This window comes from Lasioglossum baleicum, chromosome 2, assembly GCF_051020765.1.
Source record: "Lasioglossum baleicum chromosome 2, iyLasBale1, whole genome shotgun sequence".
In the NCBI taxonomy this organism is placed as follows: Eukaryota; Metazoa; Arthropoda; class Insecta; order Hymenoptera; family Halictidae; genus Lasioglossum; species Lasioglossum baleicum.
Window position 1 is genome coordinate 11,903,269 of NC_134930.1, and position 26,701 is coordinate 11,929,969.

Below are 26,701 nucleotides of genomic sequence, written 5' to 3' on the forward strand. Positions count from 1 at the left end.
GTCTAGTTATGAGGTTCTTGGAAAAGATTCTTATGCAAATTCGTGCTATACGAAACGAGGAATGAGCAGAGAAGTAAATATTCAAACATTGATAAAACTATACTATTTTCTTTTTACAACTATCAGTAATTGTCTATTAGAACGATCAGTAATTAATCAAGAGTATCGCGTATTAATATGAATACGTACATGCTGGGTTTATTAATATTAATATGTATATGAATATTAATATATAATTAATATGTAATACTTTTCAGCTATCCTAATGCTGAAATCTTGTTACGGGAAAACCGTGTCACATACAAGGTAGTTGCGTGTGCAGTGTGCACCCAAACGTGATTATTGTACGTAGAGCATCAATTAGTGCAGCTAGTCGATAAAATATTGGGTTGGTGGTAAAGTAAATTCGATGTTGCGGACGGATGATCAACTTACCATGTCATTGTTTTGGGTAAGCGATTATAAGGAGGGGCCGTGCAATTTAAACAAATTATAACTCTAATTTCATTGGATTCATAGATCTATTTCCTGGCCTATTTGCTGAATGCCTCCCTCAACACTTAACAATAAAATAACACTTCAAAGTTAGCGCTATAATAAATCGATAATAAGATAAGTGTACCTATTACTACGGTGTTTTTCCCAATCAGATTAAAATACGTAAAAATAAATATTTTGCCCTAAAAATATTTGTACAATTCTATGAGGATGTATTCTCATATTTTTATAATCTCAGGATTCGATAAGACCATTTTTCTTCTATCTCGATCACCAAAAGACTGTTGATCACATGATTGTACATTCTTTCTATTGCTTTAAATTGCATAGTGGAAAGTTTTATTATTATTTACATACCTACTTGGATACAGTAAAAATATAGAAGGATTTCTTGCCTTGTTAATAAACAAATTAAGGAGGTAGTCTCGTTTTTCCAGGATTGCAAAGGTGCGGGATGCGCCTTCTCATTTCTTGATAAAGCGCTAGATAAAAGATCAATCTAGACCGCAATCGCCTTCAATAGTCCTGTTTTTACGTTCACGAGGCGTGATTTGCATTATTCGGCAGCACGTAGCTGTCGCAGCTTTATGAAAATAGCTACATACTATACATGCACAGCAGTATGCTTCCGAATAATGCAAATTGCGCTGCCGTATAATGCAAATTACGGCTCGTAAACGTAATATTAGAACTTTTGAGGGCGATCGCGGTCTACATTAATCGTTTATCTAGCGCTTTTGACTACTGAAAAACCCTATATTTGCATTATCGAGAAATGAGAAAGCGCATCCCTTGCAATCCTGGAAAATGAATCTACCCATTAAGCCCTCAACATTACGTTCATTAAAGTGAAGGAGGAACTCATTATACTGCGGTGTGAATTGCAACTGCGATTAGAAACGAGCTTCACTTATTCAGCTTAATGTTGTAGGTCAGATACCTATTCAATATGCGTAAGTGGGTAGGTTACGATTCTAGATAAAGAGTATTATAGATAAAATCAGAAGATGTGGCAAAAATTAAATGGAAAAGTAATGAAGAAAAGCAAGGTGAAAAAAGTAGATGCACGAAAATATCTACCCTACCGCTCAAAAGTATGGGGGACACTTCCTTTTTCTCTACAAAACGTAGTGTAAGTTAGTAGAAAAAATAGTTAGAACAATTTGTTACTTGTAATTATTATTATTATTATTATTATTATGTATATTGTGGTATCATAGCACATTTTCCATAATTAATTTCTATAATTTCTGTCTCGAAGCTTGTAAGGATTTCTAGTTTCACTTTGATTCATTTCTAAGATGCAGAACGAATTCAGAGAATTTTTCGATACAAATGCTGATAATAAAATACTAATAGAATAAAAAATTAATAGAAAGATTGCCGCGATTAGTGCAAGCGGTACATGATATCTAATCGCGGTGAATACGTCGATGAATTTCGTATTTAATTTTAAACTAATATACAGGGTGGGGCAATAGCTATTAGCACCTCAGATATCTTCGAAACTATAAGTTTTACAAAAATATTTGCTGAAATAAAATTGCACAGTACGAAGGGGGCCATCCGGTGGCGATAATAGTTTTTTGCAACTGAAACCAATTGCAGAATATGTATATTTGGGTCCTTGACATGTATCAGATTTTTCTCAGAATTTCTAAATATCATTAACTAGGAAAAATAGGCCAAAAATTGATTTTCTATTTTACCCATAACTACCCTCCTGATCGAAATACAGGATTGAAATTTTACTTAGTACATTTTTTCTTGATGCCCTATCGAATGACCCCCATCGTCGATATATTTCGGCTCAAGGGCACTTTTGACCATCTTATTATGATGAGTAAATAAGTATTTATTTGTGACCGACGAATAACTGGCCACGGAATAAAATTGCGCGCGCGTTATTAGTTATTTACAAATTATCATAGTAGAAATGCATAGAAGCAATATCTATTCCTACACCTATGAACGGCGGTAGCTACGTGTGAGTCGAAAGGCGGAGCGTCCGCAACGCCCTCCTTGCCCCGTTCCCGTCCCGCTAGTTTACACTCTTTCACTGGACAATACTTATGAAACTGAAAACTTAGGAAACAAAGAAAGAATGGAGATTTTAAGCAACAAAAAGGAAGAAGAATTAGATGGACAAAGGAGTTTATATTGTAAATGCAATTGTGAAATGCTGTAAACTTCGCAATGCTCTTAATTTAAAACAGCTGCAAACAAAAGATAATAAATATTACCCAAATATTTGTTAAAAGTACGTATTTAGTTATTTATGTGATATTATACTACGGTGTTGAAATTAATAAAAGGTTTATTCATTTAAAACGTAATAAATAAAAAAAGTATTTATTACTGTACTCAGAATTTCCAATCCGTAGTAATGAATACGTAGTAATTGGTACATGGTTCTTTTTCGGCCGCAATAATACGTACAAAATGTTGTGGATTTTATTTTTTAATATTTTCTTATGTTGTATTAGGTTTATAGGGCCACCGATTTCTTTTTGAATTCAGAGCACATCACATTCTTCCACAAAATTTTTACACATATTATCATTTCATGATAAATTAGGAATAATACGTTAAAATAAAGTACGATCGAAACGTGATACCGCAGTAATCGGTACAGTTACCCAAAATCGATAATAAATCGTAATATTAATCTAGGTCGTAATCGTTAGTCGACCATAAATTCAACACCGTCGGTTACGTGCGCGAACATCAAGTGCGGTCATCATTGGCCGATTACCTGCTGTTGACAGAAGTGTTGCTCCTGCTGCGCCTCGAAATAATCGAATCGCCGCGATTAACGATCCCTTTCTGCGTGATGCTGAACTCACGAAGTCGATAAAGATCGTCCCTGGATCTCGGATTGTATGCACTCTCTGGTAAACTGTGTACACGTGGCCTGATGTGATCTGGCACTGCAACACACCGTTAGGCGATTCATTAAAGCTGTGCTATTAGTTCGGACAGGACAATAGACAACAAGCTAAATCGATACCGAATGGATATTCCATTAATTAGTTTGTATCGCTTTTTGTTAAACGATATCGATACTGATATACCATCGCGGATTTTTGGTTTCCGTTAAATCTGACTACCCTATTTCCTCGAAATTCATTGGAGCTGTTCGCGCGATCAAGTCGCTTTCTATCGGGACGTCAAAAATGTTTTGTACAGGATACACGTCAAAGATCAGCACCTGGCGATGTTATCGACACGCGAATTTCGTGGCGCCAGAATTTCGACACGGAATTTTAATTACGCATCTCGATCGTGAGCAACCATCCAATTTTCCGTCAAATAAGCGCATTTGATCGAGTTCTCCAATCGCGAAACGATCAAAGTGTCGCGCGGACGCCTTTGGTTCCGAGTGGTTCTCATTTCCACCGGAAAAACGTTCGACCTCTGAAAAAAACCTGATTTTCCGTGCGTCAGTAGCCAATTTTTTCTTGTCTACTCCACTAAATTGCATCAATTTGTGAGAAAATGATACGCGTCAAAGGAATTAAATGGTTTTGAATAAACGTAAAATGTCTGCGCACACTATAAATCCTTATTCTCCTCAATTTTGTAATAATCACAAGGATCTATGGAAAATGTTAAGCTCTGATATGGTGCTAGTACAGAAAGTGGAGCATCAAACCAAACTTCAATACATATACAGGGTGATTCTGGGAACTGGGACAAGTCACTGCTGTTTTTTAACACATTCGGCCGACGTCAATCCCTGGGGACTGACAGTGAACTTTCCGTTCAACCGGCGTCAGTCCCTGGGGCAGAGTTGTGCTAATTCAATTACATTGTAATTCAATTACTAAGTATTTTAATCAGATTTATAATTGAAGTACAATATAATTGAAACACGATGTAATTGAAATACAATGTAATTGAAATACAATATAATTGAAATGCAATTTGTAATTGAAATACAATATACTTGAAATACAATATAATTGAAACACAATGTAATTGAAATACAATATAATTGAAATGCAATTTATAATTGAATTACAGTATAATTGAAATACAATGTGTAATTGAATTACAGTATAATTGAAATACAATGTGTAATTGAAATACAATATAATTGAAATATAATATAATAGAAATACAGCTCTCCAAATTATAGCCCAGAACTTGGAAGAACTTGCGATATATTTTTATATTTTTCTTTCATATACAGAGTAACCGCGGGTTTACTGTCGAACACCCGTGTTCTGCACGGACAGTATTCCCGCAGTGACATCATTTTTTTCACAATGTAACACCAATATTTAATCTTCTTCATTTTTCATTATTATTTTATGGAACTTTCGCCAACATATTCGTGGCATTTTTCTAATGCAAAATGGTACCAAACACGATATAATTTCAACTGTATTTAGTGGTGTAATCGACGATAGGTGTAATCCTTTACATGGATTTTTCAACCTCTTCTTGCCTATTACTTCATTTTTCATAATTCAATTACAATGTATTTTATAATTGTACTCCATTGCAATTACGAATTACATTGTAATTTAATTGACTGAAGATCTGAATTATAAATTACAACATGATTGAATTACAATTTAATTCAATTACTTTGTAATTATAATTCTGGAGTAATTCAATTGTAATTCTGCACAACTCTGCCCTGGGGACTGTTTGGGCGGTGTCGGTCCGTGGGGACTGACAGCGAACTTTCCATTTGGACAACGTCGGTGCGCTCTGCGTCAAGTGTTCGCTCGTTGCCGCCTGAATGGAAAGGACAGCAAAATAGGCGCCGCGTTCAACGTGTTAAGGATAAATAAAAAAAAATCGTATGTTACGATACGTCCTAACATCCTATGACCTTATTTTATATGTGAATGCTCCCATGCACCGATCCGGTGCAACTGCACTTTATTCTTTAATGCAATTTTTTTTGTTAAACCAATCGATCCGTTTTATTATTCCACGTGTGAAAGTACTTACCCAAGTTCATCGAAATACGGCATTAGTTCCTACAATTCATATCGAGAGTTTGGATACTTCTTGTAGGAAAGTACGTTTCTGATACAAATATCTCGTGAAGTATTGACATTTCGATGACCTAGGGCAGGGATCATCAAAGGGGTCGATATAATTTAATTATAATCGCGTCTGTGCAGACTCAAGATTCAGATAAATCTTGAAAAGGATCCAAATTAGGATCAGAACGTTGATTTTGTTTGATAATTAGCAAAATTGCTTCATAATTAGTAATAAACGATCGAACCGTGTTGCGCCGAAAACATTTAACATTTATTATCAGAATTTAGGGTGGGTAAGGCAAGAAACAATCAAAAGTTAACACAGAAGGGCCAGTCTAATATTGAATCGGAAAGCGATCGATCAATCGAGAAATTAGAACGCGGCTTAATCAATGTCCATCTGACAATGAGATAAAAGGCGGAGGTATTGCATGTTCTGTTCTGTGTCAGCGATGGTAATCCCATTATTGCATAACTGTGATTATCAAGGACCGCTTTTGTTTTGATACGGTAGGATACATTACGAATGCATTTGAATGCGTTCATTACGCCACGGAAATGGACCAACGGGATCGGAATTAAATTTAAACCGGCACGAGGCCCGACATTCAAAGGGGTATCCCTTAGATCTTAGTCGACTATAGGTTAAAGTTCTTTACCTCGAGGGCCTGGACGAAGGCAGGTCATGCATACCGTATGTATACCGTGGATGCATCAAAATGTATAACGTACACCGAAACTAGACCGAAAACATTTTGCCAGCTTTATCGTCTACTAGGCGAAATTGTTATGTGTACAAATTCATTCAATCACAATCAATTGCGAAATGCTTCTCCAAACGTTGAAATAAACAATTCAGCAGAATAATGTACAGTCTCCAAAAACCGTCAAAAAGATAGTTTTTAGTTTTCTTAACTACATCTCACCCTAGAAAACAAAATGGAAAAGATTGGACATAGTGTTAATGATAATGTCTTATTATTGAATTAAAGAATCTGTATTCTTCCGTGTTTTTTCATATGTTTTCGACCAAAGTTTGCAATTGAAAAATCGGAAAAATTCTCCAATATTCAATAGGTTGAATGTGTCAGATTTATTTTAGTATTTTTAGACGCGATCTCAAATATCATGATGGAATTTTCAGAATATGTATAATCGACACAGATCTTGAAAACGTATTTTTTCTGCGATTCTTTGATATATTTTTGTTAATAACTCTTTGATAACTAACGAGCGACGACTAAAACCTTTTGAAGGTCACTCGGGAGGGTTGTCTTGATAACACAGGTGAAGGTCAAGGTCTTTGGAGTTGGATTCCCTAAACGTCATATTTATTCAAACGAGGAAAATGTGACAACACTGACGAGATGTAGGGTTGAAACTATGCAGAAAGGGTTATTTGACCTCCTTAACCGATACTAAGCAAACACTATTGTACTTACTAGCACCAGCCGTAATTTTTCGCGTTCAACGGTTCAACAGATAATCTGATTATCACGCAAACAAATAAGTTTGACGTCGATACCAGTCGTGCCGAGGCTGTAGCTTCCGCCGGCTCTGCTGACAAAGCGTAAGGCTCGGCGTTTAATGCGGTTACAGTCGACGAGGCACTCAAGAAGTTCGTCTCCCGACAGACTATCTAATTACGGCCAACGACGCTCCGTGGAACTTCCCTCCCCTGAAATTAGTAGCGAATTTTCGCCCGAGCCAACGGGAAATTTCAATGCCACATACTCCGCACCGCGCCGAGTCTCAAGACCCTCAGCTGTGCGGCATTTCAATTAATTAGTCGCCAATTACATTCAAGCCATCCGCCCGGCTATCTCAATAGGCTGGATCACGGATGGAAAAGCGATTCACGGTAGAATGAGAGTGGATCCAAACAATGGAGGGTCCGTACCATTGATCCCGAGATCTCGCTGTTTCTGTTCCTGTTCCTGTTACGAGGCTTCAGAGGAAATGTATTGTGCAAATACCGGATCTTTATGCAACATGACATCTTTCGAAGTCGATTGTGGAAAATAGACCTTAAATGAAAATTTATTTCTTCTTTGACCAGACTGCGGATCTTTATGCGACATAAAAATTATTCACGTCGTAGTTTCTTTTTTAATCATCTTAAAAACTCGAAAATATTAGGACAATATCCTTACATTTTAATCTCTTTTGACTTTTGTATTTGACCTATTCTACAAACAATTCTGTCACTTATGTACGATTGACGAAGTAGTGGAATTGATTTGAGCAAAGGCTATTTGAAAATTGTCGACAGATGAAGTGTTAATTATTTTATTCAGAAAACTCGTTTGTCCTTTCTATAACTTCAGTTTTTAATAAAACATACCCAGCACAATGCACGTTTAAATCGAACTGCCCTTTTGTCTCGATAGTTATTTAAATTCAATTTACGTTTGTGCGACCAAGCTTTTCCGTTTCTGCGACATTCTGTACGTGCAACGCAACTGTTACAAGATTTTCAATACAATAGAATATGATGAAAAGAGAAGGAGGCAACGCCAGCCGGGATTTAATCCTCCTATTACATGCTCAATCGAAAATTTTTATTTAGGAGTTCGCAAAGAATTTTTTGGACCATAACAGGAAAGATTATTCGGGCACGGAGAGAAACATTTAAGTAGCAACAGGAAAGAATTCTGGAGAGTTTGCGAACCAAGCCGCTCTCGTCTGATATTGGCTGACTTGTTCTACTGCTCGGCTGTGCGGATGTGCATGTTCGTTGAAAAGTTTCAGAAGCGTTTCTCACAGAGGAACTGTGACTCAGATACTTTCGAAAACGGAATAAAACTGGATATTCGTATTTTCACATGCTTGCCACAAGGTTCTGTTCAACTTAAAAAACTTGTTTATCATTTTACAATCGTACACTTTGATCTCTTTGTTGTTTCAAATTGATACCTTCTCTGTAGCTTCCCAATACAATTTCTACAAAATCTTTTATAATTAGACAGCGGATTTGATGCATTTATGACAAAAATGAATAGGTGTTTAAAACATTAGATACTTTTATATCAGTTTCAACCTATTGCATATATTAAGGCAGAAAATAAATTTCTATTTAACTCCAGTTTGTTGCAATCCGGGAAGAAAATTTGTATTTTGCGTAAAGATCCACTGTCTATTTGTAATACAGCGGAATCTCGATTAACCGGAGTTCGATTATCCGGCGTAAAGTCATACGCGATATAATCCATTGGTCTCTTTCTGAAGCTGCCAGAACAGTGTTGTGAAATACATAGTGTCTCGTTACGAGGTGTGATGGCTCAGGCAGAGGAAATGAGCGAGAAGATTCTGTCAAAAGGTAGTAGGGATTTAAGTCCCGTTCCCGAAACTATCATCACAGGGAAAGCCGAGTCCAACACTACCCTCCCGACCATAATCAGGAGGGAGGGTGTGCGTAGAAGGATTTCCCCACCGTCCTGAAGAAAAGTACGAGTAAGCGACAAACAGTCGACATTTAACGTCGTGTTGCGTCAAGTAAAATAATAGCATAATAATTTCCCGTCTGCTTTTTGTGTCTACAAATAAAGGAACTTGATTTTAATGAAAATGTAACAATACCTTCTGGTAGATTGATGTCAACGATGTCAGACTTTTCCTTTGTGCCCGTACGCGTATATTTCAGATTGCAACAAGCTATCTCTTTTTTGCTAGTCTGTTTGCAACAATTTTTTTATTGAAAATCTCTGTTCTCGGAAGAGACGGATTTTCTCCGACAATATTCGCGATATTGGCCACATGCTGCGGAGAAAAGTACCGCGGTCGGGAGTTGCTGAATATGTTGGCATCAAAGAGAGATAAAAGAGGTGGCCGATTCGCATCCTTTCTACCCACTGCACACGTGATCGATCATATTCCCGTGGATCCGACACAATTGCACTGAACGCTTTGTCGAGAGCATCGTATCTCTCGGAGCGACGCTTCTTCCCGCATTTGTTCACATGCTTTATTCACATTTGCCGGTGCTACGCGATCTCTCCCAGGAGGAGATCAGCTCTTCTGAGGTTTCTCGCCGATTTAAAAAACGACAAATGTCATGAAACTTCGCAAATTGAACCCCATATTCTGCCGATCGATTTATACATGTACAGGGTGGGGCAATAACTATGTCTACTTTGAACATTGCCGTTATTTGTAATAATATGAAAAAAGTGGTACCTCGATATACGCCTTAATCCGTTCCTCATGTTTGGACTTATACCGAATAGGACGTATACCAAAACAACCTTTCACTGTAAAAGAAAAATACTCCTATTGATATTATACCTACATTAATGGGGTTGTACAATAATTTAAACACTGTTTAAACACGTAAATAAAAAATGGTATTTTATTATAGATTTTTAAATTTACGACTACGCGTTCCCACTCTGACTCATCCCCACTCCACTGACCCGCTTCGCACCGAAGGAGCTCAGTGTGCGTTCGAGCTCCGTGCAGTGTTTACAGAAAGCAGTGTTGGGCATTAATCGATTAAAATTTTAATCATGATTGATTGATTAATGTGTACGATTAAAAATAAAAATCGTCGAATAATCGGCGATTGATTCAATCAATTGATGAAGTTAATCGTCAATCGTTGATTAAATGAAGAAATCGTCGAATAAATCGGCGATTGATTCAATCGATTGATTTAATCGTCAATCGTTGATTAAAAAAAGGAATCATCGAAAAAAAACATAAAAGCACGTAAACAGAATTTGTATTATGGACCAAATGACAATACACCTAAACTCAGTTTACATTTTTTTCAATATTCATACAGTTCTGATTGCGTATTTCATTTCGAAATTTCAGCAATAATCATTAATCAATTATCCGATTGACGATTAATAATCGTTAATCGCAATTAACGACTAAAGTAGAAATTTAATCGTTAACCGCGATTAACGATTAATAAGTATTTAATCGTTAACCGCAATTTTTTAACGACTAAACTAGGAGATTAATTGTTAAGTATTCGGCAATCGTCGATTAATTTTTTGCCCAACACTGTTACAAAGTTACTACGTATTATTATACTATAATGTTTGTTTACAAAGCGAAAGAACCGTTGCACCGAGATTCTGCGTCGAACCTTTATCTTTGACACTTTACCACGGCGTTTGTTTTCGATACGACGCGATCGCGAAACCCAATATTCTCAATTTCCATCGAATAAAAAAAATATCAGGTTATCTCACAAGTAATGTCTTTTTATTTATCTAATTTTCAACGAGGAAGTTAATGCATTTACGAAAATGGCATGAAAAGGCTGGTTGAAACGGGGATCATAAAAAATGATGGTCAATACTTCAACGATAAAAAATAAATGTAACTACCGTAACTTTCTTGTTGAAAAATAGGTAAAGGAAAGCAATATTACTCTCTTGGATGTTTTAAAATACTATATTATTTAAGAAATTTACTGTATGAAACGAAACATTCGATTTCCAAAGTTATACGCGTAGTACTTGAACATAAATTGTTGATCGTTTACTATTGACTATTGGTATTGTACCTATGTAGCTCAGAAACGGTACATGATCAGGTGTATCCTCCACGTTTCACATACACAGGACAACATTGGTCGACCAGCAGCACGGCGTTGTCCAATATCGCAAGACCAACAGATTCATTATGTTCACATTCTACATAATCCTGATCGTATTCGCAGATCCCCCGGGTAGATAATCCGTTGCTAACGGTTCACGGTGTAATAATGAACGATACCGGACCGAACATCCCCATCGTGGCTCACCCCTGCGTTCTCGAGCCTCGGCGCGGCGTCTTCCAATATCACCAACCCTAATATTCGATCCAGTCGTGTTCCACGGCTGTAGTGAGGCTTCTGTTTGCAGAAAGTATTTACCCGGCGGATGTGTTGGCCACGTAATTAATTTCTGATGAGCAGATATACCGCTACCACGCCACCTAATCTGCCAATGAGATACGCTTGACTAGCTACTCCAGCTCGGAGAACCTGTCAGATTCGGATCCCCAAAGAATGGAAATAAAAGGCAATTCTTTCAATGATTTCATCCGGGATATTGCCTTCCCGTTGGGCTCGATCTTCGATGATCGTTGTAACAATAACCCGAGGTCATTCAACGAGGAGGTCAAGGTTCGAAAAAGTGCAAGTAACGTTACCACATCGTGTGGACTACACATCTGTCGTATCTTCGGGTCTGTCGAGCAACAGTTCTAGAAGAGACATTCTTTGTAATGTGCCGAATATAGAGAAGGATAGCGATTGTGACAAAGAAAGAGGGACTAAGGTTCGGATATTTGACCAGCTCAGCTCATTGATCTACCATCTATAGGTTATAGAAAGATCTCAGGTCCGTACACATGTACACGATTATTCCATTCAACAACAACCGTTTCGTTCACAGAATTTTCTTTCGATCGGAGGAACTCTCAACGGCAGTAGTTCGAGAAGTAATTGCAGAATTTGCAAACGTTGGAGCAAATGGTCGCACGTCTCGGGTCTCGTTGTGCGGCCCGAGAATAATTAATTCTATCGAATAGGAGAGCGCATTTATTTCGCTAAAGGGGACCTCGCTCTGCTTCGGGATTGTGCATTCAAATGTTCGAACCAGGGCAAGTAGCTACGTGCTACTTCCGATACAGTTCAACATAAACAGCAACATATGCTCGAAAAAACGCAAGGAACAGCGTTCGATCCGATCACTCGACCCTGTTCTCGCGAAAGTGTCGTTCAATTGTCACGGCCGCGTTATTCAAATTTGCAAATGACATGGACACGACCCGTGAAAAGTTCACTCGACGAAAAATTCTCGCGTCAATCGAAACGCGTCTGGCATTTTTATAACAATTTCCCCTGCGCATGGATATCGATGAGATCAAAAGTCCGTCAAACATATGACATCATAAATCGGAACGATATCAAGTTCCTAGCTATTGCAATTTCGTTTCAGTTACAATTGATACAACAGTGGTATTTTTTGCATCATATTAACACGATGACTTATCACTCATGTATGAGTGACACTATTTCTTCACCAAGTTTGAAAATCTATTTTTACTGCACTATATTGGAGAAAATTAGGGAGTAAAATTGATTTACAAGTAAAATTTGACATCTAAATTACAATTAAGGATAGGATTTTGAAAATCATCTATAATAAACCTGTAGTATTTATAAAATAGTATTTCTTGATTAAAACGCTTTATAACATTTTTTCATTTTACAGCTGAACGTTTCATATGCAACAACATAATCAAAAAATTCTAATTGGGATTTAGAGGTCTTTCCTTCATCCCTAGATAGCACAACTTCCTTCGAATTTACTTGGGATAAGAAAATATTGAAACAAAATCCCTCTGATCTCTTATACATGCTGCGGTAAAACGTTGACGAAGGTTCTTCGTAACAAAATACGTATAATAACCGGACTGATCTTATGATTAGGCTGGTTTGTGCAAAATAAAAATTCTCTGCATCAATCGTAATGTTACAAATTCATTTTCTCCATGATTAAGTTTCCTATATTGGCATCACTGTCGATTTTTATACAACACAATTGTCTACATTCTTTGCAGGATACAGGAGTTATATAAACATTTATTTCTTTTCTAATATTGACAAGTTCAGTATCATAAAACAATGTTCTTAAATTCGTCCAATGTTTTCACTGTTTTCGTTCGTTTTACTCAGTTTACTATTGTTACCATCTACGAGCAATGTCTATTGTGTGTAAGGTTACATAGGTAGTTGAAGTTGACATACTTTATACAATTTAATTATTATACCGAGAGAGTTTATGTTTTTATAACTGGGACCGTTTATTGTGATCAATTCGACTAACAATCACTCCACCGAGTGATAGAGATTCGGTGCTGATTGGGTATGGTGCGAGACTAATTTAGTGGTTACAAGTTTCACCTATTAACACTGCTGTCCTCGTCAGGTCTACATAAACCGAAATAGAATTGCAATTACAGTGTCGTGTTCGATGAATTAGTGATGCTTTTCCTACGTATAAAAACAATATTAACCCCTTGTATATAACATCGATTCAGACTCACAATTTCCTCGAAACAAGAATTAGTTTATTCTGAACTAGTTTATTCCTCGAAACTAGAACTCCATAAACACAAGCTTTTTTCTTCTAACAAGGAGTCGATATTAATTAAACTGTTTCTGGTAAATCTAAAGCAAATCTAAGCAGACCCATGTCCGAGCGTTTTTGACAATACTCATTATTTATAAAGATAATTATAATAATATTTAGTGTTATGTTATCCAGAAAATATCTTGATATACTTAATTTCTTAATCATATCTTAATTTTTCCAAAATTTATCTCGGATTTCAATATTCTTGGTACGCAACAATATTGATATCTGACAGATCTATTTTCTCCAACGTGAATCAGGTTAGCTTTCTGAATGATATCAGAACAGCACAGTGCCTATGAAATTTGTTAACATTTATACAATGCTCATAGTGCTGAAAATATTTATATTCCAAATGCTTTTATGAATCACTCTACGCACCGTCCATTTTCTGCACAAAAATATACATATAACTAGTTGCACCACCAATAAATAAATAGCAAGATTAGAAAGAAAGAAAAAAGAAAACATTTTTAAAGAAAGGATAATTAAAGAGAAGAGGGCTTAAAACTCCAAATAAAAATAAGAAATTGAAAGTAAAATTAAAATAAAACCCATAAAATGAATATATATAGAAATGATGAGATAAGAATGAAAAATAATTATTTGCGATATGATTAACCCCCCTTGCCCTACGATTTATTTTACGGTTTCAGTGATTAGAACTTTCTTTGTAGCTCGTAATTTCCTAAAAGAGGAGAAAATTTATATCTATTGTATGCCCACATGTTCTCCAATAACTATACATTAACTAAACCAAAATAGAATTTCACTTTCGGTTTCAAGGAAATTAATAACATGCATATTTATTAGACTCTGTTTATAATCTTCATCGCGAGTCTGACACGATACTGTAGGGCAAGGGGTTAAGAAATTAAGTATGCTAAGATATTTTCTGAACATTATAAAATTAAATGTTAATTATCTTCATAAATAATGAACATCATTGTAAAAAACGCTCGGACATGGGTCTGCTTATTTTTGCTCTAGATTCGCCAGGGAAAAAGTTTCGTTAAAATGATCTTGTAAGAAATAATGGACGACAAAAATGTTCCCAATCAGTGTGTTCAAATAGCGGTTCTTGTAGATGTTCTTGTAGATGTATAGTTTTGAACTGTTATCTAACAATAACAATAGTAATGTGTTAAGAAATCTGTTACTGGCCAACTGATTTTCCGTGAAACGATTCGCGACACAATTGAGAAGAACAGCAGGATCAGTTAATTCGCGCTATTTGGCTAACAAGGTTGATGTTAGGTCATGTCAGGCAAGTTTCCGAGATCTGGCGGAGGATTTTGGGATGCACCACCGCCGACAGCATTTTTCAGTTTGTATACAGGACACGTAGGTGGTAGAAAAATCAGTGTCGGACGAATTCGCAGATAAATGTGCTTACCTGGTAGCTCGAGGAAGTTGGAGGTCCTGCGCTGTTCGCCGCGGGGGTGGCTGGTGTAGTTCAACGGCCCTACATCCTCGTTGCTGACATTCGACAAATTGGAGCACTGGCTGTCACGAGAGCTCCGTCTGGACGCCAGATAGGCTGTAATGTTCAAAGAAAGGACACGTCGGGCAATTTTATCAAAACGTCCGCGAGTAATTCGTGGCGAACTGGTGAAAAGGGATAAAGCCGCGGATGAGCCCTGCTGACAGATGCGCGGCACGGGGAGCTAATAATTTCAGCGCTGTTGGTGACACAAGGTATCCCACTTGGGCAGCTTAAATGCTCTGTGTTCAAAAAGTTTATAGAATCTGTTTTTTTTCTCTTACGTCGACAACGTTACCATTATTTTTCCGATTTTTCATCAAATTTTCAGCATGTGTAGAACTAACATAGATCTACAAAATGTGAAATAAAAAACTTTTTAAAAGTGCCTTTTTCATTTTTATTTTGTAAACCAATTCCCTCTCTCTCTCTCTCTTCTAATTGCTAAAAAAATTGGTCAGGTCGTTTGGTCCGGTTTTAAACAAATTATACGAGCCACCGTATATCCATCAGCGGAGCCGCAATAAATGGCGATTGATTTCGGCGACCAATAATCACCGATTTAAAATTTTCACCGTCGAATCCCATCCAAATGTGGCTCGAACTCGCGAACGGATTAAAGGACGAAGAGGATTATGGGATTCGGTTCTCGAACTACTGGCAGTCTCGTCTAATTTTCAGTTATGAAGAAGCGAGAAGAGGAGTCAGGAACGAGAGAGAAATGGGAGACGGACAAAGGTGGAATGAGCAGGTTCATTTTATTTCCCAGGACTTTAAATGGAAATCCCATCTGATCGACAGACGGGAAAAATGATTACACCGAGGCAACCTAACCCAATCTGATTTTTGATGCGTCCTTTGTCTACATATTATGATTCCTTTCAGCGTTACGGGTTCGCGCGTAATTAAAACAATATCGATTCTTCTATCGACTAGATTGACAATATTTGTTCATAGATTTGGCTTGAGCTCTCGGGAACAATGGTAGTTCGCGTTGGAAACGAATATTATTGTCGATTCCCGTTTGCATCGTAGCTGTACGGAATACTAAAAATTACCATTTTATATTGGTGTGTAGAATTTGTAGCGATTTCTATCTCAATATATGTCCAAAACAATAATAAATTCATGTGTCTCTCCGATCTCAATAATCGTAAATCGACAGAATTTAGGACCAGCCATTTTTTCAAGTTTGTGGAAGTTGCGTCAAATATTGTACTATAAAATGCTGTCTACTGTATTATTTTGAATATTTGAACTGAAAGAATGAAGGTTTATGACATAAAAAAATCTGTGCACTTGGCAAACCTTTAGAGAATTTTTCCAATGCAATTTTGATATTTTTTCCATAAAGCGTGCTCTGCAAATTTCCAATTTTATTCCTGGTGTGTGCAGTAGTCAATACCGACTTTGAAGTGATAAAATAAAGAAAATGAACGATGATAACAATCACTGCAACAAGTATTGTGAATTTTAATCTTTACGCCCTACATGTACGTTGGGCGTAAACAAAACAAAAAGTTAATCGACGCACGTAAAATGTATAAAATGTTCATGTGTGTTTTAAATATTTGATTTGATCGCAGAAGTGTATTTATATTTCTCTCACTCTGTGCTCGCGATCGATAAAAACTTGTTCACTGTGCCAGTAATCGGATCTATTGGTTTAACAACGCACAGTTTAAGCGGAAAAGCGCGCAAAAGTAGACGGCCACCGGCGCGGCGCGTTGCGGACCAATATTTTAAAACGGATTTCCGTATTTTTATAGCAAAACACGACAAAAGTGCAGAATGTCGTCGGGCGTTCCGCTCATGTTTCTCCGTTTCGCTTGTTCCAGGGGGACTGTAGCCACGAAGGCGATTATTTGAACCGTGTACGTGCATTTATTCGTATTCTGCGGTACCGCTTGACAAATTCCCCTTGATTACCAAGTTTTGTCACGAAACCGGCGAAACGTGACGATTTTCTAGTGAGTTTGAAAAAAAAGTCTCTCGTTATCGTGTTGCATGGACCCACGAAGACTCTCCGGTCGAAATTGTTTCAATCTGGACACTGTAAGTAACAGTGGGTGTAACAAAGTATTCGTACGCTTTATTTTTAAAAAAGTAACTTTTCCAAAATTGGACCCAACACAGCTCGAGTTTCTTTTTGGAACGTTGGAAGAATTAGTTTACTAGCTAATGGATAAATAATCTTTTTTTAAATTGTCATTAATCGCAAATTCCGAAGGAAAAAGTAAAGATCACGATTTTTAAATTTCTTATCTGTGCCTGTGATGAAAATTTAAAACACGTATTATATTTTGTACATCTAAGTAACATGCAAAAATAAAAAATGCATTTTTTAAAACTTTTTTATTTGGGCCCTTAAAGAAAATTTAAAATATATGTTTTGTAGATCTATGTTAGTTATACACGTACTGAAAATTTCCTCGAAATCGGTTGACGCAGGAAAAAACGACACGCATCGAAAGATTTTAAGCAGAAACTGATCAAAAGTCGTGTAAAACTACGATTTTCACAATTTTTAACCGCTTGTAGCTCGTGTGTATGTTAATCGATTTCAATGAAATTTTTAGAACATCATTTCGTAAACCAATGCTTCTAAATGATTATAAAAAATCAGGTAGTTTGTTGCAATTTTAAAACAGTTATTAGTTTTTAAAAAGTTATGGGCATTGTAATATGTAAAAATCTTTGAATTTGGCGTTTGCGATTCATTTAAGTCCCAGATTCTTAGAATTTTTGCTATTTTCAATCAATTATATATTCCGTAACAACCCTGATCGATTTCGATGAAACTTTGTACGTTATTTAACTTATTCAGACCTACCAAAGAGGCGCTTTCTAAATTTTCACTACAGGCGCAGATAAAAACTTTAAAAATCGTGACCTTAATTTTTTCCCTTGCAATTGCGCCCAATAACAATTTTAAAAAAATTATTTACATATTAGCTAGTAAACTAATCCTTCTAACTTCTCAAAAAAACTCAACCTGTTAGGTTCAATTTTTAGAGTCTTCTTAGAAACAGATGGTTTACAACACAATACATCGTCCCAAATATAAAACATTATTTTAGAAATTCGTGGAAAAGATGTGCATGATATTTGTGAAATATTGTATCCCCACTACTGCGGCGTAATATCAGAAACCGTCGCGGTAAGCGTTTCTATTGAGTTCGACTACTTGAAACATTCACAATCGTGAAATCTGATAGCAAAAGTTGAAATCGAATCTTTTGTTATCAACAAGCGTCTCGAGTTGCAATAAAAAATTGTTTTGTAATTTCTAATTTCTATTATTTTTTTACTCACAAAATTCCAATTTCAGATACTCGTTTGATCGCCGTTGAATACAGCATTAATTAGAAACTCCTTTGGACAGATTACACGGAATTAAAAGTTATAACGTTACGAAACCCGATACGTTACGTGGAATTAGGGATCGTTAATTGGAAGAGTGTTGTCTCACTTTGGTGTATCGTACAACTAATTAGATATTTTCGACAAGGACAATTTGCAGCTTTGTGCGCGTTGTAAATGGGCACGAGATTGTATCTGCAGAGGGAGATCAATCATTAATTTGTTAATTGCCTTTCAGCGAAATTTATTCCGATTGCAAAATCTTGATAAACCTTTTGGAAAACTTGAGGAATCAATCCTCTAATTACAATGTGAAAAACTACATTTTTAGTCGGTAAATCGATCGCGATAATGATTTCGAGAGAAATTTTTTATACAAGAATATCATTCCTTTTGTATTATGCGAAATCAAGTTCTGTTCTTTTCATCTGCGTGTCCCGGGTGGATCGAAAAAATGTATTTTTAACCCAACCCGTGAATATCAATTTTCCTTTTGCCTAAAAAATGATTGCATGTGACTCAAAGTAAACGAAAACAATAAAAGAGAGACTCGAGAAGACCGTACAAAGCACATCTTCCGCGAAGCTCTTTTTCCGCGCGTCCCCGATGCATCGGAAAAGTGCATTTCATCTTCGAACGGGAGGAGGCAATGTACAATAACGCTGGTTCAGCGGAACAGAACAATCGCCGAAGCATAAAAATTGCTGCCACTCGAAAATAGGGTCAAAGTGGAACAAACGTCGAAACTTCTGGACAGAGTCCACCTCGAAAATGGCTGTTGCATAATACGCGGTTCCCGTCAAGTAGGACAGAGCGACGCAGGTTGTTGCCGACAATGGTCTGCTAACGAGGACACCAGTGCGCGCGACACCGTACCGGAAAAACTAAACGAAAAGCACAGCTAGAGTGTACTTACCGAGTCCACTCTTTATAGAGTCTCTTCTCCTCGGACTGGACAACAGCGTCACTTCCGTATCGGCGTCCTCCATCTCCGACAAGTCGCTGGTAGACCTCTTCGACGTGTTTGTGCCATATGCGACATCGTTCTCCTTACCCTGCCCCTTTCCAGCCTCGTCGAGGCACCCTTGACTCCGATTGTAGTGGCTGCTCTTCTTGGTAGGCTTCTTCTCGGCGGGACTGTTGCTTCTGTCTTTGAACGATCCCTCCACGGAGGACGGCCTCGAGCTGTTCTTATAAGGGGGACTATTCTGCGACTGTTCAAGATTCAGCTTCGAGTACTTCGGACTGGGCATCGTTGTGGACAAAGGACTCTTGGAGCCGCTGATCTCGAAACAGGAGTTCCTCCTGTGTTTCGGACTTTTCGGACCGTAATTTGAGGGACTGGAGGATCTGGCTGGAACCGCCGGTGGTCCAGAGATGGGGCTCTTCGGTGGATAGCTCATTGTCTTCCCGAGGATCTTCCTCGGCTCGCAGAACTGGAACGTCGGCGACTTCCGACCCGGCGAGTTCAACAGGTCCCTGTTCGAGCTCCTCGAGCGCGCGTAGTAGCCTGGACTCCTCGGTGATCGGTCCACCTCGTTCAAACGGCCGAACTCTTCGAAGTCGAAATTCGTGTTAGGTGTCTCCGGGTTGTACTCTGGCGGGAATTCGAATACGAGGGGCGTGCAATGGGTTTTGGTTACCGACAACTGCGTGGGACTCCTCTGGCCGTCGATCGGTATCGGAGGCAGTTGCGGTAGTTTGCGAGGACTCCGCGGGGATTTCAAATGCATCGATTGTGCGGGGTTGCTCGTCGCCATTTCGTCGTCGGCCTTCTACGGTGAATACGTAATGCTTCCTCGCCCGCGCGACGGTTTTTTGATCGCGTCCGCTTCCGCCCTCCTTTCAATCTACAGAACGAAAGGCACAACCGGCTCTCGACTCATTGTGCTTCCGGCTGTGACGATGAAACGCAAGATTTCGCCCCACTTTCGAATCGGCTCGAGATCTTCTCTATGAACGTGGACTCCCGCGCCTCCTTCACGTCCCTCGAACCGACGTTTCTGCAGAATGATGACGAGGAACGAAGCGTGAGAGCGAAACTCTTCAAGACCCGGCCATTACAGCTGACGCACGCGGAATAATGTGTGCCACTTCTTCGGCCGACGACCCTGAAATATTTCGACTAGTTCAAAGTCTGCTTGATACACTAGTATCTCTGATTCCAGGGTATCCCAAAAATATTGTACTTTCTTGAAAAATGTTCTTCAAGTTATTGGAAGTCACTTTTTCCTTTACGAAAATGTTCTCCGCGCCTTCATTTAGGGGTTATTAGCGAAAAACGCGGTCCAATCAGAACATATCTATGGAGGAGAGATTCCTGCTCGACGACAGATTACATTCAGCGTAGCGTTGGGATTGGTCGAACCGGAATCCGCCCGCTATGACCGTGCTCTGATTGGTCCGCGTTATTCGGTCATAACTCCTTAACAAAGCTGCGGAAAACATTTTCGCAAAGGATAAATTTGGGACTACCCTTTTCAAGGAAATACATCAATTTTGAGACACTCTGTGCAACAGTGTATTATATTAGGATTTTAATTGGCAAATTAGAACTTCTGGGTCGTTGAAAGGCTAGACCCCGCAATAGTGAGGATAAATATTTCACAAATATCATGCACATCGCTTTCATATAATGTCGAGACATTACAGTACATTTATGGTAAAATAAACTCCACATAATATCTTGTTCTTAACTCGCATCGTACGAAACCGGCGAAACCGATTTTTTTCTATCACTGTACAATGCAACTTCTTGTATTCTGGTCAACGTCCTCTTTTCAATTATTAACAACGGCAAGAATTCCAATCGATCAATTATGAAACCATTTACTATACCGTTTTTATTTAGCCGATGTCGGTACCAAAAATTTTCTACGATATTTCAACATACACTTGTTGCACTTTGTAGTTCAATACATATTTTTATTGCTCAAATATAAATGGACCTGTGAATATTACACTGCGGATTTTATGCATTTTTTGCAAAAATGAATAAAACAGGAAAAACATTAGAAAGAAAATAACTTTCTATTTCACTCCAGTTTTTTTAATTGAGAACATCAGAATGTATTTTAAATACTTACTGAAACAACAAAAATAAGAGCTGGTTGATTCAAGATAAATTCATTTCAATTCAAGAGATTCTTCTATGTAAATTAAGAATGAAAATAATTTTCTATTTCACTCCAGTTTTTTGAATTGAGAACATCAGAACGCATCTTAAATATTTACTGAAACAACAAAGATAAGAGCTACTTAATTCAAGGTAAATTCATTTCAATCCAAGAGATCCTTTAATGAAAATTTGTTACGTACACTATTCTAAAAATTTTCACTCAACGATTGTACGCTAAATGCAAAATAAATCGTTTATGCTAGTGGCCATAAACGTAACGGCATACGGCGCATCATGAAATTTTATATTTACGGGGAAGAATAGCAATATAGTTGATGTTTCATCAGAACCGTCGTTAATTCGCAGAACAAAAACACCACTACACAATTTTACGACCAGCGGCAACGCGGTAGGCGGAAATCTTGTAAACATTTTATGCCGCAAACACCGATATAAAAAATCTCAACCAACGGCAAGAACTAATATCAAAGCGTGCCCGTAATTTCCCAATGTGATGTTTGTGTTTTTAAAAATTAACTCATTGAAGAAACGAATGAGAACCTTTTGAAGTTCCCTAGTGCATCGTTCGAACTTCACGATGCATCACAATTTCCCTTCGATAAAGGATCCCCTTCTCATTCGGAGCACAATTTATTTCTTTGCGCGAATAGTGAAGAAAGATTTAGACTCGAAAACATTTCATTAATCGGGGCGACTATTAATAACCGGTGCCAATATAAATTGAATAGCGGTGTTTAACTTCCTCGGGATCAAACGTGATTTAATTAAACGACTAACGCTAAGCCCACCAAGCACTAAAAGCAATTTAAATGTTTTAGTTTACAAAATTTATGAGACTCTATTCATTTAGATTTTGTGCAATTTTTAACACAGTATGTGCTTGGATAAAGAAATTTATCGAATCAACTTCAAAATATAATCATTTGACCAGCAGTGATAGTTTTAGTGTTAACATCCAGCGTGAAAACCAAGAACAACGAAGAATCGGCTGTTAAGAGAGAGAGAGGGAGAACAGAGAAATGTACTCACTCGTCTACGAAGAATTAACCTGTTGATCGCATGCGTATAAGGAGTAGCATCGCATTGTTCTTTCGGCAACAGCGTTTGCGGCTTCGATGAGACGGTTTTGAAGGGGGCAAATCCTCCACGGGCACATTCGTTAAGATCATCCACTCGAGAATATAAACACTGATGAGAATTCGATGGCGATGACGGTATTTACATCGGAAACGGAACGGAGAAGACCGGGGTGCTTCCTCGACGGAGGCTGCCGCGTTACTGAGGGGTTGGAGCGTGCGAGCCACCCTCAATGCAACCCTCGCCACGAATTCCACCTTGCTCAACCTCCCACCCTGACACCGCCCCGGGGCTTTTCATCTCTTTGCACATACCTCTTTATCAATCCGATTCATTTCGACCCCATGCCACCCCCGAATCCCTTCGGCTCGCCAGATGTTCCACCTGAGCTTGGGCCAGAGCTAGATAAAACAGTACAGTCTTAAAAGTCTTTTGTTTTACACGATAGATATTCGAAATCGTGGTTTTGAACGTGTATTAATAACACACGTGTCCATTGAGTACACGTGCACTACATATTTGACGTGTATTTAAATACACGTGCCTTAATGCATCTTCACTTTAATTTGTATAATGTTTAGAACATCGATACTGATTTATGTATACCACGGTTTCACAAATTCCATTGGTACAACAATAAATTTAAACGTCATTTCTAAAGTGAAATAGTACACGTGTAACCGTGTACTTCAAATGACACGTGCTGGAGTACGTGTACGTGAAATACACGTGTATCTAAATACGCGTGAAATAAAGATCTCTGATAGATAAATTCACATGTTCCACGAAACACCGTTCAAAGTATCAGGGGAGCAAAGTAAAAAAGATTGTATGCATTTTTTAGACCGTGTATTTCAAAATCGTGTAAACATAGACCGCGTGTATAAAAGAGTTGGATGTATTCTGATAACCTGGTTTTTCGATACAACACGATACAGACACTGCAATTGTCCACCTATACCCACCTCGAATTTTTCATCATTTTTCACTTCGGAAACTCCCCGACGTAATATTTTGAAAAATCAACTCTTACGCTGCTTCATGTTCCGACTACAAACGAACTTGTCATGAAGATTTCATTTTAATGAAAATTTTCTAGACTTCGACGAAGACATTTTAACACGTTCACTGCTGCTGGAGAATTTACTGGGACTATGTAGTAAGAGAATCTCCATTCTGACCGACTAAATTCTAATTTTCTAGTACCCAATTCGTGCCGTTAACTACTTTTATCAGGACCAAAAGAAAACCAACATTGCTCTCAAAGAAATAAATTTGAAAATTTCTAAAATAAAATTGATAAGTAAATATTTGATTGGAGCTAACCGCGGCTGTGGTAAAATCATTTTTATGTTGTATTTCCAACTTTGATTCATGCTTATACAACTTGTGTTGCTTGTATACCCAACCCTCTTTTAGCACAGTATTCTGAAAGCACAGTTTCAATGTAACGCGGAACGCATTTCCGTGATTTGCATTGTTCCTACGTTTCGTTTAACAGATTAAAACCTTTTCAAAGCACTAGATACTCGTTCGTTCTTGGAAGACAGTTGCAGCGCGAGGGGAAATACTTTCAACGTAAATCACGTGCTTATAATCTGCAATCTTCAATACCTTAGTTATTCGATTACGTATATACGTTATCTGGAACGATAAGATAAAATTGCCTTTATACTGCACACACTGCATCCAGAATGGGCAGTAATTTATCCATAATTGGCCATTAAGAAATAATGTAATGTGCTAATTTGTTGTGCTTATTATGACTTTAGCAGAGCGTCCTGCTATAATGCTTAAATAACCAATATTTTTAAACGAAGGCGCAACGCGGTGTTTTCGTGTGTAATAGAGTACTAACAAATCTAGATTATAATGTATTATCTTCGTACATAGAAAAATCTGATTATAACCCTCTGGATTATACGTCAGTCAATTTTTCGTTTGAAAATGCATCCTATGAAGTTGACTCTTTCAGTTGTTCCGTTATACGTCATAACAGAAGTACGATTAATTATGTAAGTAATATAAATTCACGTAGGTGTGCAATTTACGAAAGTAATTTACGGAATGATCACTGGACAGGTGCTTGATACTGCTATTAATGGAATGCAATGATTGCGTCGTTAAACTTTACGTAAAGTTGTTATCTGAACTTATTACATAAACACGCAAAATATACGATAGTGCAGACTCAGCAGTTTAGCGACCACTGTGAACGATCGATTATCATACATTCTATAACAAACATTCAACGTTTCTATCCAATTTGTCTTTGCCGAAGATTTGATTGTATTAAAAGTAAAAGTAACATATATTGATCGATTATACCTGGAAGAACCAAGCCAAATCCTTAGAGTTTCCCGATTCAGAACCCATGTAGCAACCTGTTGATTAATTGGAAATCACAACTCGGGAACCGCAGACTTCAATCATGATTGCCAGAGGACGTTGAACTCGAACAGCTGCCAAACCCTTTATTTGTGATCTGTTTTTATCCATGTTATGACTACACTGCGGATTTTTATGCAAAATAAAAATGTTGTATCAGAATTGCAACAAACTCGAGTGAAATAGACATTCATTTTCTGCCTTAATATGATTCATTATTATTATGAGTTTTAAATTCATCTAATGATTTTGCTATTTTAATTCACACCTGCTCATTTTCAAAATCCACCGTCTAGTTACATATTAACGGAAAACAAGGACCAAACAGAGCACGGCGGCAGCAGACCGATTCCGGCTCAGCCAATGGCAACGCCCCACTCAGCGAGAACTGTCGCCGAGCCAGAATCCGTCTGCTGCAGCCGCGCTCTGATTGGTCCGAGTATTTCATTGATAGCTCCTCAGGAAAGCCGCGGAGAACATTTTCGCAAACGAAAAAGCTGCTACAAATGACCTCAGGAACCTTTCTGGGCAGCCTGTATATTGATATTCGCAAGTTCTTTTAACATGTCTATTGTGTTAAATCACATCAACTCGTTTCTGCCAACTATTTTCTATCTACTATATATAAAATAGAAAATATGTATGTATGATCCCATCGATCTGATTGAAGTTGTCGGAGCGCGGTGGTTGTAATTAATCGACCGGTTCGGAGCTGATCTATACGCGTTTTTTATCTGGTATAACAACCTTTTCAGATATACCGCCAGTGGTTGGGCGCAACCCACCCGAAGGGCCTAGCTATGGAGGTCGTACCGTAGCTGTAGGCACGCCGCGAGCAGCTAGTAAATGCATAAAATCTAGTCTACATATAACAGACGCAGGCGTATCTCAAAGGGAAATTGGATTCACCAGTAAAACCTCAGACAGTTACGGTGAGTCGAGTCTCCTTTGAGCTAATCGATGATTTGCGACGCCATCATATTGTGTTCGAATTTGACCTGATAGAACTATCACGGCACGTGCGGTTGAACTTCGGTAAACGCGTCCAACAGGTAAACGCATGGGCGGGCTTCTCCCAAATTAAGCCCTCACCTACAGCTGACCACGACATGGCTAAGGGTGGATTTATAGTGGAGCTGCGAGCATCGATGATGGCGGCGCGGTGAAAAGAAACCAACATTCGTGACAACATTTCAACTCATACTAATGAAAAAGTACATATGTATTTTCTTTGTTTTTCTTTTTCTTTCACCGCACAGCTCACCTCGCTGCTCCACTATAAATCCACCCTAATATGAAAACAGAAAGCAGCCACTTCATTGTCGCAGCGACGTGACGTCGGATGTGATTCGCGGTTTCTGATATTGTTACTGCAGAAAATTTCGGAAATCGATCTTTCGGCGTCAACCGATATCGATGAACATTTTAGAATGTATATAATTGACACAGATTCACAAAACCCGTTTTTTTAAATTTACATTTTTTAAATGTAGGCCCATATAAAAATGTTGTAAAAAACAACTTTTAGTATTTTCTTTGCAATTCCGACCAATTACAATTTCCCCGAAGTTTTTTTTCGTACACCAGGTAGTAGACCGATCCTTCCGAT

At 37.9% G+C, this 26,701-nt stretch overlaps 1 protein-coding gene across 3 annotated transcripts in view; it reads right to left on the bottom strand.

Annotated features, from left to right (window-relative positions):
- The window catches only part of LOC143220867 (uncharacterized), a 71,999-nt gene extending 48,963 nt beyond the window's left edge, over positions 1-23,036 (bottom strand). For 2 of the 3 annotated variants that reach the window (XR_013011687.1, XM_076446458.1), the window contains exons 1-4: positions 22,657-23,036; positions 19,405-20,599; positions 15,039-15,182; positions 3,254-3,428 (exon numbers count right to left, since the gene is read on the bottom strand). Coding sequence is in view for 2 of the 3 variants with exons in the window: in XM_076446458.1 (XP_076302573.1) it covers positions 3,254-3,428; positions 15,039-15,182; positions 19,405-20,248 (1,163 nt within the window). In the remaining variant the exon portion in view is untranslated. The remainder of the gene's footprint in view (positions 1-3,253; positions 3,429-15,038; positions 15,183-19,404; positions 20,600-22,656) is intronic. The other variant, XM_076446453.1, reaches the window with a different exon arrangement.
- Between the last annotated feature and the right edge of the window lie 3,665 nt (positions 23,037-26,701).